Genomic DNA, 16,657 nt, shown 5'->3' with positions numbered 1-16,657 from the left:
CATTTACTTAATCTCATAGCTAAGAAATTCACTCAAAAGGTATAGCTCAACTCTACAAGTGAAATGAATCATCAGGATTTTTAGAATTATTTCTAGTGTTACAACAAATATGCATCATGGTGGAACAGGGGCAAAGAGACTGAAAAAAACTTTGGCATTCGATTTTTTAAAATTTTTGTGACTGTGGCTAGAATGAGAGTATAATGGAAAATAATGATAATAATATTACTTAAGATGCAGTGGCCCACCTCTTTTAAATGATAATAAACTCCTTAAAATTAATTTTAGAATTTAAAAAAGGCTGTGTTAATTTTAGAATGTCAGGAATTTATGTCTCATTTTCTGATGTGGAAAATAAAAATCCCAGCAAATTTATTCAGGGATAGGAAAAAAATGCAGTTGAAATAGGAAAGATATGAGGATTCATTGCACAAAAAAAGATACACTTGCCAGTAAATATTTCAAAGGTCTGGAATAATGATAGAAGGAAGGTAGAAGATCTTAAATCAGACAGTTTTTATTCAACATGAACAAACAGACATGAAAAGGTTCATTATGATTACTACTTGCCTTGTGCCACCAATTATTTTGCAATTGTGCAATAATTCTCTGCCTGCAACTCCTAGGACACATAGGGGCCAAGCATATATGTCTTGGGTATTTCCCAAGTAACAGTCCTAAGAACTTGCTATATATTGTTTTAGGCTGGCAATTGTGTGCACTGCACAAAAACTGGCAGATGCAGTCCAGGTTTGATTATAGTTAAGTTTAGGAGTAAGGAAGTTGATTTTTTTCTTTTTAGATGTATTGCTGAGTCTCATGGAGCCAGGAGGGGTCAAGCAAAAAAAGTTTAAGCTAGCCATTCTTAATTCTGGCTGCAAATCAGAATACCTGTGTAGTTTTTAAAAATTCAGATACTTCAGCCCCACCTAGGTCCATCAAAACATAATGTTCAGAAACGAAATCTGCAAAAATATATTTATAAAAAGTGTCAAAGGCAATTCTGATGTAGAATCAGGGCTGAAAATCATTGTATTACCAACTGCATATAAAAAATACACAGTATAGTGACTAGATCAGGGTATTTGCTCCCATTATATGTATTAAAACATCACTATATATCCCATGAATATGTACTATTATTGTCAATTAAAAAATACAGAGTAGTCTTTGCTTTTATATCACTATTTTTTTAAACCAGATAAATCCATACAATGTTTATAGAGTTCAGAATGTTATTTATGAAAAGCTAAGGTACATAGAACCTGAAAAAAGTAATTATACCCTAAGAATTTAAGAATAAACTGAAAATTTGTTAAAATAAAAGTGTAATTATGCCAGCTGAGTATTTAAAATGTTATTGAGATTATCCCCAACCAATGTTAGAAAAGAAAGAGGTTATATACTTAGATAAAAAATGTAGTGAATTACTATCCACTGAAATCATGTTCTTAGACTTATGGCCAAGAGATATTGTCAGTAATGTAGACTTCAGACACTAAAGTATTGCAGCCCTATGTTTTCAAAGAGCAGAGATGCAATTAGATATCGTTTAGCATCAAAAAGGCCACTCAATACAGCTAATAAAATGAAAGACATAATTTCTAAGCAATTCTTTATAATTTACAAAGTTTTAAAACTCTAGAGGGGAAAATAGTATCACTTTTAAGATAATTTTAAGTATTAAAAAAAGGTAAGAAAATAAGGCAAGATGTAAAAAAATCACTATTTAAATGACTAAAGAGCTAAAGGAACTTCAAAGAATAAACCCACTCTTATGAATACCTATCCAAAAGAGCAGCATGAGTTAACAATCTAGCTGTTAATTCAATTGTAAATGAGGACCTCACAAATGTAGCCTAAGTTTGTCAATACGAGGTTTCTATAATCACTTAATTTTTCCAGAATCCTAGTTGTATATATTTCATTTCTTATCTCTCTTCACATCTCTAATATCATATTTTCACCAGGAAAACAAAAGATTAGAAGGGAACTTATCTCATTGCTAAAAGTTATCAACTTATCTGCATGAATGTTTGCATATGTTTTTAATAGTAACAAACACCTGTGTACACAGGTTTACATTCACCATTTCTTTGAAATGACAGTAGTTATTAGACACTGGTTCACCTGTTCTCTCAGTCATCCTGCCTAGGGATGCAAATGTGATGTAGCTGGGAAATTTTCAAGCAACTGTGTATGACTAATACACAGCTGCCCAACAGTGAAATATTAGCTGCCTAACAGTGAAGTATTCTCACATTGATGGCCTAATGTCCACAAAATTATAAATTTATTTAAAAAGATAAATTTATAAATATCTGGAATCTTCTAGGAACTCTCTATCCTTCATAAATATAGATGTAAAAATTACTAATAGCATTTTAACAAATATAATAAAGATAATAAGTCATGATCAAATTGTGTATTACTGAAGGCAAGGTTGTTTTAACATTATGAACTCAATTGATGATATGCACTATATTAACAGACCAAAAATTAAAATAAAAAGCTTATCATCTCAAATGGTGCACAAAAGCATTTGACAGAATCCAACATTTATTTGTGTTAAAAATTCTCAGCAAATGAAGAATTAAGAAAGGCAGGAGAGCTCTCCTATACTGCTGGTGGGAAATACATTCTCTGGAAAATAATTTAGCAGCCTTTAAAAAGTTAAACATACACAAATCATATGACCATGCCATTCTTCTCTCAGGTTTTTACCTAAGATAAATAAAACATATATCCATAAAGACTGGTATATGAATGTTCGTAACAGCCATATTTGTAACAGCTCCAAACTACGAACAATCCAAACATTCATCGACAGGTAAATGGATAAACAAACTGTGGTATATCCACGTGAAGGAATACTACTCAGCCATACCAAGGTATGTGTTTTTGATTCATAGAACATGAATGAATATCAAAATAACTGCAGAGTAAAAAAGCCAGGAAAAAAAAAAGAGAGTCCACAGAGTACAATTCCATTCATATACAATTTTAGAAAAAGCACATTATCTGTACTGATAGAAAGCTTTTGCTTAAAGAAGGCTGGGGTGAAAAGGGGTAAGAGGTATTAGAAAAAGATCCAAGGAATTTGAGGGGTTTGATGGATATTTCCAGTATCTTAATTGTAGTTATGGTCTCACAAGTAATATACATATGCCAGAACTTATAAAATTATATATATTAAACATGTATAGTCTATTGTATGTCAAATGTACTTCAAGACTGCTATTAAAAAAATTACAACTCAATCATTTCTTTGGGTTACTGCAAAAGCCTTCTAAATGATCTTCCTGCTTTACTGTTTTCTGCATAGCCAGTGATACTCAAAATTACACCAGAGTATATGTGCAAAGGTTGCGCTCTCAGTTTATCATCTCAAAGAAACTTTCTCTGAAAATTTCTAATCTCTATGCCCTTTTTATAGCTTTTATCACTTTCATATAAATACACATGTGCATGCATATGTGTGTGTAATATATATTTCATGTGTGCATATGTATATATATTTACATGTGGTATTTGTTTACTTATGTTTATGCCTTTATTTAGAATGGAAACTCCATGAAGGGAGGAAATTTGTTTTATTTCTTCTGGATTCCCTAGAACTTAAAACAGTGTCTGACACATGGTAAATTCTCAAATACATGCCTGATGAACAAACACACCTACAGAGCCATTTGCTATCCATTCACTTTCAGCCTTCTTCCCTGCATTATATGTCCCTTTTTTGCTACCTCCTGTAGGAGTTTGATCAGGGTGGCGGGAAAAGTTGTAAGAAAAAGTTATAGGGAAAGATGCAAACCCTCTTGGAAGGCCAGGGATTTTGCAAAAGCTTAGGAAGCGAATTGTGGCTGAAGGCAGCCAGATTCTCTTACCTGGAGCCTGAGAGCAAAGAGTAGATAACAAGGGAATGTAAAGGAATTTATCTAGATAAATTTGTTTACTCCTGTCTCCAGAAATCAACCTTTGATTATTCATGCACAGGACTGCTTTCTACTCGGGGGGTCGACAATGTTTATTACCCTCATACTGTGTTTGCTCCAAGCCTTTATCATTAAATCTGTACTAAACAAATGCGAGCGGGGCTGGCTTAGGGTGGGCTGCACTCTGTTGGTGGCTGCTGCACTCTCTTGTTGGCGGTGCTGAGCTATGCAGTCCCCTAGTCGCACTGTCAGGCAAAATACCCGTGTCAGCATACTTCTTTCATCCGTCACTCGGCCAGAGTCTGTGGGACAGACTTGGCAGGTGGTGCCCCGTATGAGGAACGCTGCAATGGATTGTGATGGAACCCTCAAAAACGAAGGTGAAGAGACTGCGCAGTAAGTCATTGGTGCCCGCTTGGGATTTCCAAGTTTGAGGAAACTGTTCAGGCTAGGGCTTCATCATGGGACAGTGGTTATCAGCTCAACAGAAACAGCATATAAAAGTACTGAAACAGCTGCTTAAAGCTAGTGGAGCCTCAGTTTTGCAGGCTCAATTAAGGGACCCAACGCAAACTGCTGTTTCCCATAACTCATGGTTCCCAGAAGAAGGTACGCTAGACATAGGACTCTGAGGACAAGTGTGGAGAAATCTTAACATCATGCCCAAGGGTATCGGGTCCCAGTAACATCTCTAATGTCATGGGCCTTAGTTAGGGCTGCTTTGGTCCCGCACTACACAGAAGAGCCTAAAAAGGGAAGGGAGGAGAAACCATTACCTACCTTACCGCCTCCTCCTTCTCCCTCAGCCCCGCCAGTAAAGGGCAAAATACCAAAGAGGAAATGGAGGTTTTGCATGAGCCCCCCACTCCAATAAATTGAAAGAAAGACAAGGGATGCACTACAGCTATGGGATTCTATCTTAGGTAAGCGGCATTAGAAGGGGAGCTCTTGCCTGGTAATGCAAGATCAACAAGGCAATGGGGTACATGGACCCATTACTTTAACACTTATAAAGGAAAAGCATTAAAGAAAACAGAGCTGCTAGTCCATTTATGAGAGGGTTAATTGAGGTCATTTTGCAGACCTCTTTCTAATAATGGCCACTGTTATTCCTCCCCTACCCCTGACATGGCTCTCTCAAAATCCTATTTGGGTAGAATAGTAGCCTTTAAAGGGAGAAAAATTACAAAGAGTCCATGTATTAGTTGAGGAGCAATTAAAAGCCAGCCATATAGAACCATCACACAGTCCTTAGAATTCACCCATTTTCGTCATTCCCAAAAAGTCTGGCCAATGGAGACGTCTGCATGACTTGCAGGCTATCGATAATAATTTGTAACCTATGGGGCCCCTTCAACATGGTTTCCCTTCCCCCGCAGTGATTCCTCAAGATTGGCCTTTAGTCATTATGGACTTAAAGGACTGTTTTTATACTATTCCCCTTGCAGAACAGGACAGAGAAAAATTTGCGTTTACAATACCAGCTATCAATAATGAAAGCCCAACTCACTGATTTCATTGGAAAGTGCTTCCTCAAGGGATGCTGAACAGTCCTACCATGTGTCAGTATCATGTAAATCAGGCTTTGCTCCCAAGTAGAAAAGAATTTCCTAAATGCAAGATTATTCATTTTATAGATGATATTTTACTAGCATCCCCAACAGAGCCAGTAATTTTAAGTTTATATGCCTCTGTCATAAAGAATACACAGCTAAGAGGTTTAATTGCAGCACATGAAAAAGTACCATTGTCTTCTTGAAATCTTGGATATATACTAACTTCTTGGTCAGTAAAACCTCAAAAGGTTAAATTAAATACTAGCAACTTGCATATCTTAAATGATTATCAAAAATTACTGGGTGATATTAATTGGTTTTGCCCCATCTTGGGCATAACTACTGGTAAGTTACAAAACCTGTTTTCTATCCTAAAGGGCAATACAGCCCTAGATTCTCCCAGGCATTTAACTCCTGCAGCAAAAAGGGAAATTGAGGAAATAGAGCAAGCTGTTTCTCAGAGGTAACTAGATTGCATAGACCTGCAATATTCAGTTCAACTGTTTGTTTTCCCTACTAAACATTCCCTAACAGGATTAATAGGACAGACAGCCCCAGGGCTATGCTTCCTAGGATGGGTTTTTGCTCACGTACTGGGACTAAAACACTATCTCCCTATATCCAGCTAGTTACAGGCTGCAGACGATGCAATCAGTTTCTAGATTATGACCCTGATGTCATAAGAATTCCTTTGAGTAAAAAGCAATTCAAAGCAATATTCTCCCTATCTCTAGATCTTCAGATAGCACTGTGTGATTATGCAGGCCATACAGAGCATGCCCTTCCTGCTGACAAACTACTTCGGTTCTTATCTCGTACTGCTGTAGTTTGTGTCTACAAAAGTAGTTCACTCCCCCATACCTAAAGCTTTAACGCTTTTCACTGATGGTGCTGGTAAAAGTGGAAAAGTGGTTATTTGGTGGAAACTGCATAATTCCCTCACTTCTTCTGGATTTACTAGCACTCAGAGAGCTGAGGTTGGAGCCTTAATATTGGCCCTGGAGACCTTTTCTGCTCAGTCTTATCAATATTGTTAATGACTCCGCTTACTCTGTTTATTTATTACAGAACCTTAAGACAGCCCTCATTAAGTTCACTCTCGAGCCCACTTGTGTGCACTTTTTCTTTGACTTCAGCAACTGCTGGATCAACATACACATCCTATTTTTAACACACATACTCGAGCCCACAGCCCACTGCCTGACTCACTGGCTTATGGCAATGAACAAGCAGACCTATAGGTTATGACATCACTGCTTGACCAAGCCACCCAATCGCATCAATTTTTTCCACCAAAACTGAAGAAACTTAACTAAACAATTTCAACTTACCTAAAGACTAGCTAAACAAATTATTTTACAATGCCCACATTGCCAACTCACAGGCACGTGCCCTCCTTCAACAGGTGTTAACCCTAGAGGACTAGAACCTAATCAGCTATGGCAAACAAATGTTATTCACGTCCTTGAATTTGGAAAACTCAGATACACATGTATCCACTTCTACCAATTCTCACCTAATTAGCACACATGCTTTTCCTGAAGAGTCCTCCCAATATGTTATTAAACATTTTCTTTTAATTTTTGTGTTTATGGGGTGGCCCACAACAATTAAAACTGATAATGGTCTGGCTTATGCCAGCTCACAAGTTCAACAATTTTGTCACACGTGGAACATCCAACATTCCACAGGTATCCCTTATAACCCTCAAGGACAGGCCATAGTAGAATGTGTCCACTCTACCCTTAAAAATAAGCTCAAAAAACAAAAAAGGGAGAATATGAGTAAGGATCCTGCAACACTATTGGCATAAGCCTTATTTACCCTTACTTTTTTAAATTTAGATGATACATTTCAATCAACCATAGGAAAGCATTTCACTAAAGCCCTTCAAAACATAAAACCTGCAGTTTTATGGAAAGATGTAAATAGTAATGTATGGTGTGGTCCAAATGATTTAACATGGGGAAGAGGATATGCTTGTATTCACAACCCCTCAGGTCCTCTATGGATTCCAGCATGACACATCAAATCATACTATGGTGTCGCTAGGACCCAACCTGGTATCAGAAATGAAGGAAATGACCCTGCAGGACCAGCAGCCCCAGAAGATGCAGCTTTCTCGAATGACACAAGCCCAAGACATTACCTGGGGGATGCTGAAGAAGACAACTCAGGAGGCTGAGTGAATCCTGTTCTGGACACAGACACCATTCACTCCAGATAATTTGTTCCTTACTATGCTTTCTGTTGTACATTACAACTCTCGTAGGACATTGGTTTTTCTTATTCTCTCACTTTGCCTGCTATCTGTACCTGCTACTCTCTATTAGGCCAATCTTCTAAATCCGCCTTTCTTTCACCCTGTTACCCGGGCAGACACCCCGTTCCCGGCCTCTAATAATGTAACTGCTTGGCTAGGAGGGATTAACATACCCCCGGTGGGGTTCCTTAGTAACGACACACATTGGACTGAGCTGCCAAGTAACACTACATGTCACTCCTTAATTGGAAAATAATATTACTAATTATAGTCATGCTTGTCTTATTTACTAATTCTAGGATGCCAAGCTGGAATATGAGTTATAACTGCTGCGCCTGACAAACCTGTTGCTGCACACATCTGTACTCTTCAATCAACAAAACTTGATGCAAAAAACAGAAAAGGGGGAGATGTAGGAATTCGGTCAGGGTGGTGAGAAAAGTTGGGAAAGATGCAAACCTTTTTGGAAGGTCGGGAGGTTTTGCAAAAGCTTCAGAAGGGAATTATGGCTGAAGGCAGCCAGATTCTCTTATCCAGAGCCTGAGAGTAAAGGGTAGATAGATAACAAGGGAATGTAAAGGAACTTATCTAGATAAATTTGTTTACTCCTGTCTCCAGAAACCAATCTTTGATCACTCGGGCACAGGACTGCTCTCTACTCGGGGGGTTGACAATGTTTATTACATACAAATTGTGTTTGCTCCAAGCCTTTATCATTAAATCTGTATTAAATAAATGTGACTAGGGTTGGCTTATGGGGGGTGCATTCTCTCGATGGCTGCTGCACTCTCTCATTGGTGGTGCTGAGCTGTGAAGTCTCCTAGCTGCACTGTCAGGCAAAATACCTGTGTCAGCATACCTCTCTCATCTGTCACTCAGCCTGTGTCTATAGGACACACTTGGCAACCTCCTTTCCTGGCTCCAGTGAAAATAATGCCATCAATATTTACCAGCTCATATTTACTGAATATACATTATTGCCTAGAAACTGGCCCAAGTCTTATATAACCAGTATTTAACATAATCCATACAAAAGAATGGAGATATTATTACTTCAAATTTATAGACAGAAAACTTAGAGTGACTGAACTAAATTTGAGAAAAGGTGTGATGCCAGAGTCAAAACTTTTAACTAAACATCACACTAGTTGTCCCTTTTAACCTTATCCTGGTTACTGTCTTGCCCCACCTAAACTATCTAATTCTAAACATACAGTAAAATAACACATCATTTCATCTGTCAAACCCATCTAGGAAGAATACAGCTTAAAAAAACATGGAATAAGCCAAGAAACCTCTAGATGCCACATTCAATGTTTCTAAGTTTAAATGCTTTATTCATAACACATCATAATAAACTGGTTTACCTGTTTTCCTATCCCATGGCTTATTATTAATAGAAACAGCAATTCTGAAAGTGTGATAGCGAAGTCAAACTGAAGAAGAAAGGTTAAACAAATATCTCAAAAACAGCAATTAGTGACAATTGACAATGAGCGGGAAAATCATTTAAAAACTGAGTGTCTATATCTGCAACATCCTGTGATAGGCACACTAGTCACTAGACAAAACTGAATGTGTACACACTCCCCACACACTTAACTTAGTATTTACAACAATGCTGTGAGACAGATTTCTAAAATAGATCCCATTTTAGAAACAAGCAAGAAGAGTCTGAGAGGCCTAAGTAGCATCTCAGTCTCAAAGCCCTTGTGTGCCTGATAATCAAAGATGGCTGCTTCTCTAAAAACTCCTAGAATCTAATTAATCCATGCATTGCACATCTCAAGACTTAAGAAAGTAATGAATTAAAATATTTAGTGACTGCTGACTGCGTATAGGACCCTACTTAATGATGCAGGCGTACAAAAATGAATCAGATATTCCTGCTACCCCAAGGAAGCTCCACAGTTTAAACAAGTATTTTAAATAAATTTGTATTTAAAATAAAATATAGCACTAAATAGAAAATTACAAATATAGGAAAGATACAGAGGAAGTTAAGGGGTTTTACAGATGAAAGCTATTTGCTTATAGCTGGAAAGATAGGAAGAGTTTTAGAAGTCACTGGAAAATGGGAGGAAAGGGAGAAGGGAGAAATTCTAATCTCAAGGAAGAAAATAAAGGCAAAGAAGTAAGGAAGTACAGGACATTAATCCCATATTCCAAGAAAAACTAAACTACATGAAGGTCTAACGGAGATAAAACTGAAAGGCTAGATCATCAGTTATATTTTCACAACTTTTTCTTCACCTTTCTCTAAATGAAACTTAGCTTTGTTTTGGAGACATGGTTACCTTTAGCCCTTTCAAGTGGTGACTGTGTTCTTTTCTATCCTTTGTGACACTGGGCCTGGAGGAAAAATAGATACCTTCCTTCCTTGATCCATGTTGCCATTTTTGGACAATTCTCTCTCCTTTTACCATACTCATCTCTGATTGTAATTTAACTCTATTATCTACTATTCCTATCAGTGTTGTAGTCACCAGTTCCTGGATCACAGACTCTGGCTCCCTGTTGCTTTCTCTAACATTACATTTGTCAAAATTCTTAATGATTTAGTGATTTCATAATCCATATAGATATAATCTTTGAATACTGTGGTCTTGATGACCTTTTTTTCCAAATGATTTTCACCTCCTTTCTACCTTAGCCAATTAGTGCAATGGTCATAGTTGTACTTACTAGAAGAAAACAATAGTGTCCGACATGCTGCACCCCTTCAAGGATATTTAGTAATGCGTGGAGGTTTCTTTTTGGTCATCACTCTGAATGGAAAATAATGATGGCATTTGGTGGATGGGGCCACGTCTGGTACACCTCCTGTAATATAGTTCTACACTAAAAATGCCAACGGTACTCCTATCGAAAAATACTGCTGCTCTAGCTATATCCTACTCAGGTATCAACAATTCCTCAGATCCACTGATTGTTACCTTTCCTCCATCCCTCATCCTCTCTCGCATCCCTTCTTAACCAGCTTAGATTTGGTGGCTCATCATTTATTCACTCCTTAAACCCTTTCTTGATTAGTAATACACAACTGACAAAACTTTAATCCGATTTAACATAATTTTCCATGTGTATGTCATCACTATTATAGCTAAAAAGTTGCAAGAGAAAAACACGTAACCATACTAACTTTTTTTTTTTTTTTTTTTTTTTTGGAGACAGAGTGTTACTGTCACCCAGACTGGACTGCAGTGGTGCGACCTTGGCTCGCTGCAACCTCTGCCTCCCAGGCTCCAGCAATTCTTATGCCTCAGTCACCCAAGTAGCTGGGATTACAGGCAGTTGCCACAGTGCCTGGCTAATTTGTGTATTTTTAGTAGAGATGGGGTTTTACTATGTTGCCCAAGCTGGTCTCAAACTCCTGACCTCAAGTGATCTGCCCACCTTGGCCTCCCAAAGTGCTGGATTACAGACTTGAGGCACTGTTTCTGGCCCAAACTGGCTTAAAAAACAAAGGCAAAACCCTCTTATCTTACCATCCTTTCTTGACCCCATATCCAGCACTGCCACCATTTCTTATCAACACCCTTCAAAAGAGTTTTCTATATGAACTGTATCCAATTATTCTTTAACCACTCTCTTAAGCTCACTACCATCAGGCTTTTGTACCCATCATTCCACCAAAATTGCTTATCCATATCCATGCCACCCAACAACTCTATGTTAAGAAAAAAACCATAAATGTTTTTGTTTGTTTTGAGACAGAGTCTCACTCTGTCACCCAGGCTGGAGTGCAGTGGTATAATCATGTGATCATAGCTCACTGCAGCCTTGAACTCCTGGGCTCAAGGAATCCTCCTACCTGAGCCTCCCAAGTAGCCGAGATTGCATGCCCACACTACCATGCCTGGCTAATTTTTTAATTTTTATTTTGTAGAGACAGGATCTTGCTTTGTTGCCCAGGCTGGTCATGAACTCCTGGGCTCAACTGACCCTCCTGTGTCAGCCTCCTGAAGTGCTGGGAATACAGGTGAGAACTATCAGGGAATACAGATACTGAATACAGGTATCAGTCTGATATTAAGTGGCTAGTACATGTAATCCAATTCAAAATGAGCAAGCACTGAACTCTAGTATTCAAGTCACTTAGAATAAAGCTAGTAAATACACTCTATCTTATTTCCCCCAAGGATAATCAAAACTTTAAAAATAAAATTCATGAATTTATTAGTTAATAATGCTTACCTGGCTGAACATGGGTAGCCTGTAGGAAGTATTTCAAAGCTCTCTCAAAGTTCTTTTCATTTTCCAGAGCATGACCCACATTATTCCATAGTTTGGCATTATTTTTATTTACCTTAAATACAAGCACAGATAGAAATAAGTTACAATTAAAAAAAAATATGACTCCAGTTCATACAAATATTTCTTTGGTATACTATTAAGAAAATAATGTTCTATGGAAATGTCTCTGGGGATGACACAGGAGTCAAATAAAGACTGCTTCACCAAATTTACTCTCCCTGCCCCTGGACACCAGCATACTAAAACCATAACGGTCTTATTTCATTCATGTTATATATTAACATTTTACTGAAAATGTTATTTGATGAAACCACAGTGATGTTTCAAAACTTCTGCTCTACTATTTGTATTTTTAGGAGCAAAAGCACTGGAACATGAGAATATGTTTAAATGTTGCACTGATGACTTATTTTTAGACTTGACATATTTAAAGTTATTTATGTAGTCCATTATGGTAACAGAAACCCTGAGATTAAAGCTCTGAGTCAATCTGTGTTTTCAAAGTTCACAGATTGCCATGGTGTTCTTGCAGATAGATGACACCTAGCCAAGGAACTAATTGCAGCGGTTGTGGCTACAGGTTCCAACCACTGTTCTGGGAGTGAGTGAGTATAAGCAAAATTCTGGAAAATTATGGGGCTCCACTGGTATCCTAGGAGTATGGTTTAATAAGCATAGTAATGAGGTCTCACTTGTTGGCAGACTTCTGAGCTGGGAGAGAGAGTAGAGCTACTGAGTTGTATAAGAAGAGAGTCATCTGATCTTAAGTAGATGTGGAATCAAGAAGTCACACAGATTACTGGAATGAGGCGGCAATCCAATAAAGCTAAACAACGAAGAGTTAAGAAATAGTCCAAAGGAAGTAAAAATTCAGGTATCTGAAGAGGGGTACTGGTAAGGGAGAGCTTGAAAACATCTTTGCTGATAACCTTTAAAGAAAACAAATTTTTGTTTTTTAAAAGACCTTTTTCCAATTTATAAGGTACATTCTACAGGACAATCTTATGTCCTTCCTTTCTGACAATGCTTATCTTTCTGATAGTATTGTAACCACTGGTTATTTTCCACATCGTTGGGTACCTTTTTTTTTTTTTTTTGCTGTGCATTTTATTTTATTGAATTGATGCCATCAATTATAAAACTCACCATTATTTTAAGTACCATTAAGAAAGAAAAAAGGAGGGTTGGGCGCGGTGGCTCAAGCCTGTAATCCCAGCACTTTGGGAGGCCGAGACGGGCGGATCACGAGGTCAGGAGATCGAGACCATCCGGACTAATAGGGTGAAACCCCGTCTCTTCTAAAAAATACAAAAAACTAGCCGGGCGAGGTGGTGGGCGCCTGTAGTCCCAGCTACTCAGGAGGCTGAGGCAGGAGAATGGCGGGAACCCGGGAGGCGGATCTTGCAGTGAGCTGAGATCCGGCCACTGCACTCCAGCCCCGGCGATAGAGCGAGACTCCGTCTCAAAAAAAAAAAAAAAAAAAAAGAAAGAAAGAAAGAAAAAAGACCACTAATTAAAGATGCTTTTCACTCTAAGACTTATTTGATTTCAGAGATATAAAAAAGGAAAAAAATGAGCACCTTTAGAACTAATGAAATATAGTATTCTGATTTAAACATCGTGTCATTTGAGCTTCCAATAACTGTATAGCATTTAGGGAATTATCATATATGCTTTGGGCATATAGCTAAGTATTATTCAGAGCATTTGGTTATGGCATATATTAAACAACAAATTATTTTCATTAATCTTTTAGTGAAGTACCTAATCTTGACTGTTAAATGTCTAATTAAAAACAAAGTTAAAACAGCTTAGAAATTGTTCCAAGAAATCACTGATGACATACTTTCCTGTCATTCTGAACAACACTTTACCTTCAAGGCTGACATAAACAAAGTATATTCAGACTCCCAATCCCAATTTCTGTGGAATGTTTTCAAGGAATGAGTGATTATCACCACAGACAGACAAATCCAGGATAGCTTTTTAAACACACTGTTTAAGAGAAAAAAAGCAAAACAAAAAAAAAATTGTCTTCATCACCAAAAGCATTTTACATTTTAGAACAGAGGTAAGAAGTATCTTAAATGCTCCTAAAATATCAGATGTGAATTTATTCTAATTCATTCTAATGATCACCCAACTTTAGAGGACACAACACCAAAAAAATTAAATATTGTGAATATGACCTTCCAGTCAACTGCATTATATATGCTAATATTGGCTATATTTCAAAAGTTCTGTTTAAATTAAATGATTATAAATGGATAAAACCAAGTTTTAAATGTGACTTTTCACATTTACAGTCCTTTGTGCCATTTCCTACAACTGAGTATTCTTAACTGAGTTTAGAAAGGTTTGGTCAACCTTAGCACTGGTCACATTTGAAAATGTTTTGCTTACAATTTATACCAAGACTATCGTGATATTCTTTATTTCTCTACTGTAAAGCCAGAACTGTCTATTAAAAGCCATAGTAAAAGTGACTCTTCATTAAACAGAGGCAAATTACTTATACAACTTTAGGTTAATTATTTGAAGGCTCAATTCCTCACCTATAATCTTTATGATCTTGTTTAGTATTAATAGTCTCTGAGTCTGTGTTTTTGTTCCTATAACATGGTTTAATTTCTTTCATTTTGATAGATCCACTTAACTAGGACACATGAGTATGGATAAGAAAGAACATGGTCATTAGAAGCAGTCAGATGTAAATCTGAAACAAGACTGTTATTTACTAGCTGTGTGATCTTGGGTAATATGGCTTCAATGTTCACATCTGCAAAATAGACTTAAGAAGTGTCAAGATTAAATGAGAAAACAAATCTAAAGTGTTTATCATGGTCCTTGGTACATGGCAGGCATTCAAAAATGGGTAGTGATTATAAATGGATATATGGGTAGAAGCTAAGAGAAAAGGTTTGGTAGATGGCAATAAAAAATTGCAGACATGGATGAGATTATCTGTGGAACACATGCAGTGTGAAAAAAGTGGCTATAAGACTTTGAAAAATGTAAATATTCAAAGCGGTACAGCCAGAAGAATTAATCAAGAGAAACACTTTTTACAGACACTAGGGAAATGAATTTTAAATTAAAAGAGCTGACTTAGTTTAGCTACTAGGAGGTACTTTGTTGTATGTTTAAGGGTGAAGTGGAGAGAAGTCAGAATTCTGTGGGGTGAGGGGTGACTAGAAAATGGGAAAGTGAGAGAAGTGACTATTTCTTTTTCAAGTTGAAAATTCAAAGTTAATATTATTACATCAGTATTACTTGACCTTTAACAATTTGCTTGATTTGATAATTTTAGTGCCACAGCTTAAGTATACAATGAGATAATAACTATAACAATGATAATTCCTAAGCATATATAGTGTGACTATGCTGTTCCTTAACTGTTAGTCTGAGGCAACTAGGATACAAAGATTATAATGAAGATAGTGATGATAGCAAGAAATTACAGATTGCTTACCATATGAATTTTACATATATTAACTCAATACGACTCACTTAAGTAGGATGACTATTATCTTAGTTCACTGAATATGGAAGTGGCAATGGTCATTTGTGACTTTATTCTCAGTAACATCCTTGTTTTCATTTGGGTCTGACTCAAAGTTTGTTCTGTCTCAGGCTGTAAAATCAAATTGCATAAATACGGGGAAGAACACAGAATAAGTAGGTGCTGTGGAGCTTTCCTAACTTGTCTTACAAGATAAATGTGGAGATTAAGGAGATGAAAAACCAAAAGATACAAAAGCATGACTTAGAAAACTGAACTAAATACTTAAATTTTAAAATGTGTCACACTTAATTCCATAGTAAGCATTACATGAACTGACATTTAAATTCACCTTTTTGTTGATATTTTCTGCCATCCATGAGCTACCAAAATACAGAATCCCATGCTGGGAACATATAATACTCGCTCGGCAACAACAAATCCAACTGGAAAAAAAAGGTTCGATGCAGGAATAAATGGTAATGCCATTAAACAAAGCGCCTACAAAAAAAAAAAAAAAAAAGATTTAATAATTTATAATAATTTATAATAAATTAAGAAATATATGGGCATCTGATACTCGAATTCAAATATTTTATCATTTAATTTGAATAGTGTACTGGTAAATTATTTTTAATAATACTGTGAAGAATATTAATTTAAACATAAAGAAGGCAACTTAGGCATTAACAAACATCAGGATGTATGTAAGCAAGGTGAAATGGAAATCTTGAATTCTAGAAGTTATAATTACAGGATATCTATGAACTTTCTTCGAAAACAAGATTTCTAGGTGTGCTTGGAAGTGATTACTCCTTGAAATTAAAATCTAAACCATTACAGCATTTTAAATTTGAGAAGCATAATTAGCTATATCTCACTGGTTTTCTGTAAAGAATATGCTTGTGTAGTAAAATATAAAAACTTTAATTAATGTAAATATTCACATCTTTAAGCAAAAATTAAATGATAAAGGTTCATCCAGTTAAATAAAAAGTGGAAGTACTTTTTGAAATTGTATCTAAAATAACACACTCAAACAACTCAATCGTAAGAAAACAACCCAATTTAAAAAATGGGCAAAGGAGCTAAATAGATATTCCTCAGAAGACAACATGCCAATGGCCAACAAGTATATAAATGT

The 16,657-nt window shown here is 36.6% G+C and overlaps 1 protein-coding gene across 2 annotated transcripts in view; it reads right to left on the bottom strand.

Annotated features, from left to right (window-relative positions):
- The window catches only part of TMTC3 (transmembrane O-mannosyltransferase targeting cadherins 3), a 56,378-nt gene that overhangs the window by 11,475 nt on the left and 28,246 nt on the right, over positions 1 to 16,657 (bottom strand). For both annotated transcript variants that reach the window (XM_023221362.1, XM_023221454.1), the window contains exons 8-10: positions 15,866 to 16,014; positions 13,886 to 14,006; positions 11,952 to 12,063 (exon numbers count right to left, since the gene is read on the bottom strand). In XM_023221362.1, the coding sequence (XP_023077130.1) occupies positions 11,952 to 12,063; positions 13,886 to 14,006; positions 15,866 to 16,014 (382 nt within the window). The remainder of the gene's footprint in view (positions 1 to 11,951; positions 12,064 to 13,885; positions 14,007 to 15,865; positions 16,015 to 16,657) is intronic.

This window comes from Piliocolobus tephrosceles, chromosome 10, assembly GCF_002776525.5.
Source record: "Piliocolobus tephrosceles isolate RC106 chromosome 10, ASM277652v3, whole genome shotgun sequence".
In the NCBI taxonomy this organism is placed as follows: domain Eukaryota; kingdom Metazoa; phylum Chordata; class Mammalia; order Primates; family Cercopithecidae; genus Piliocolobus; species Piliocolobus tephrosceles.
The sequence above is the reverse complement of the archived record's forward strand: the minus strand, read 5'-3'. Positions and strand labels throughout refer to the sequence as shown.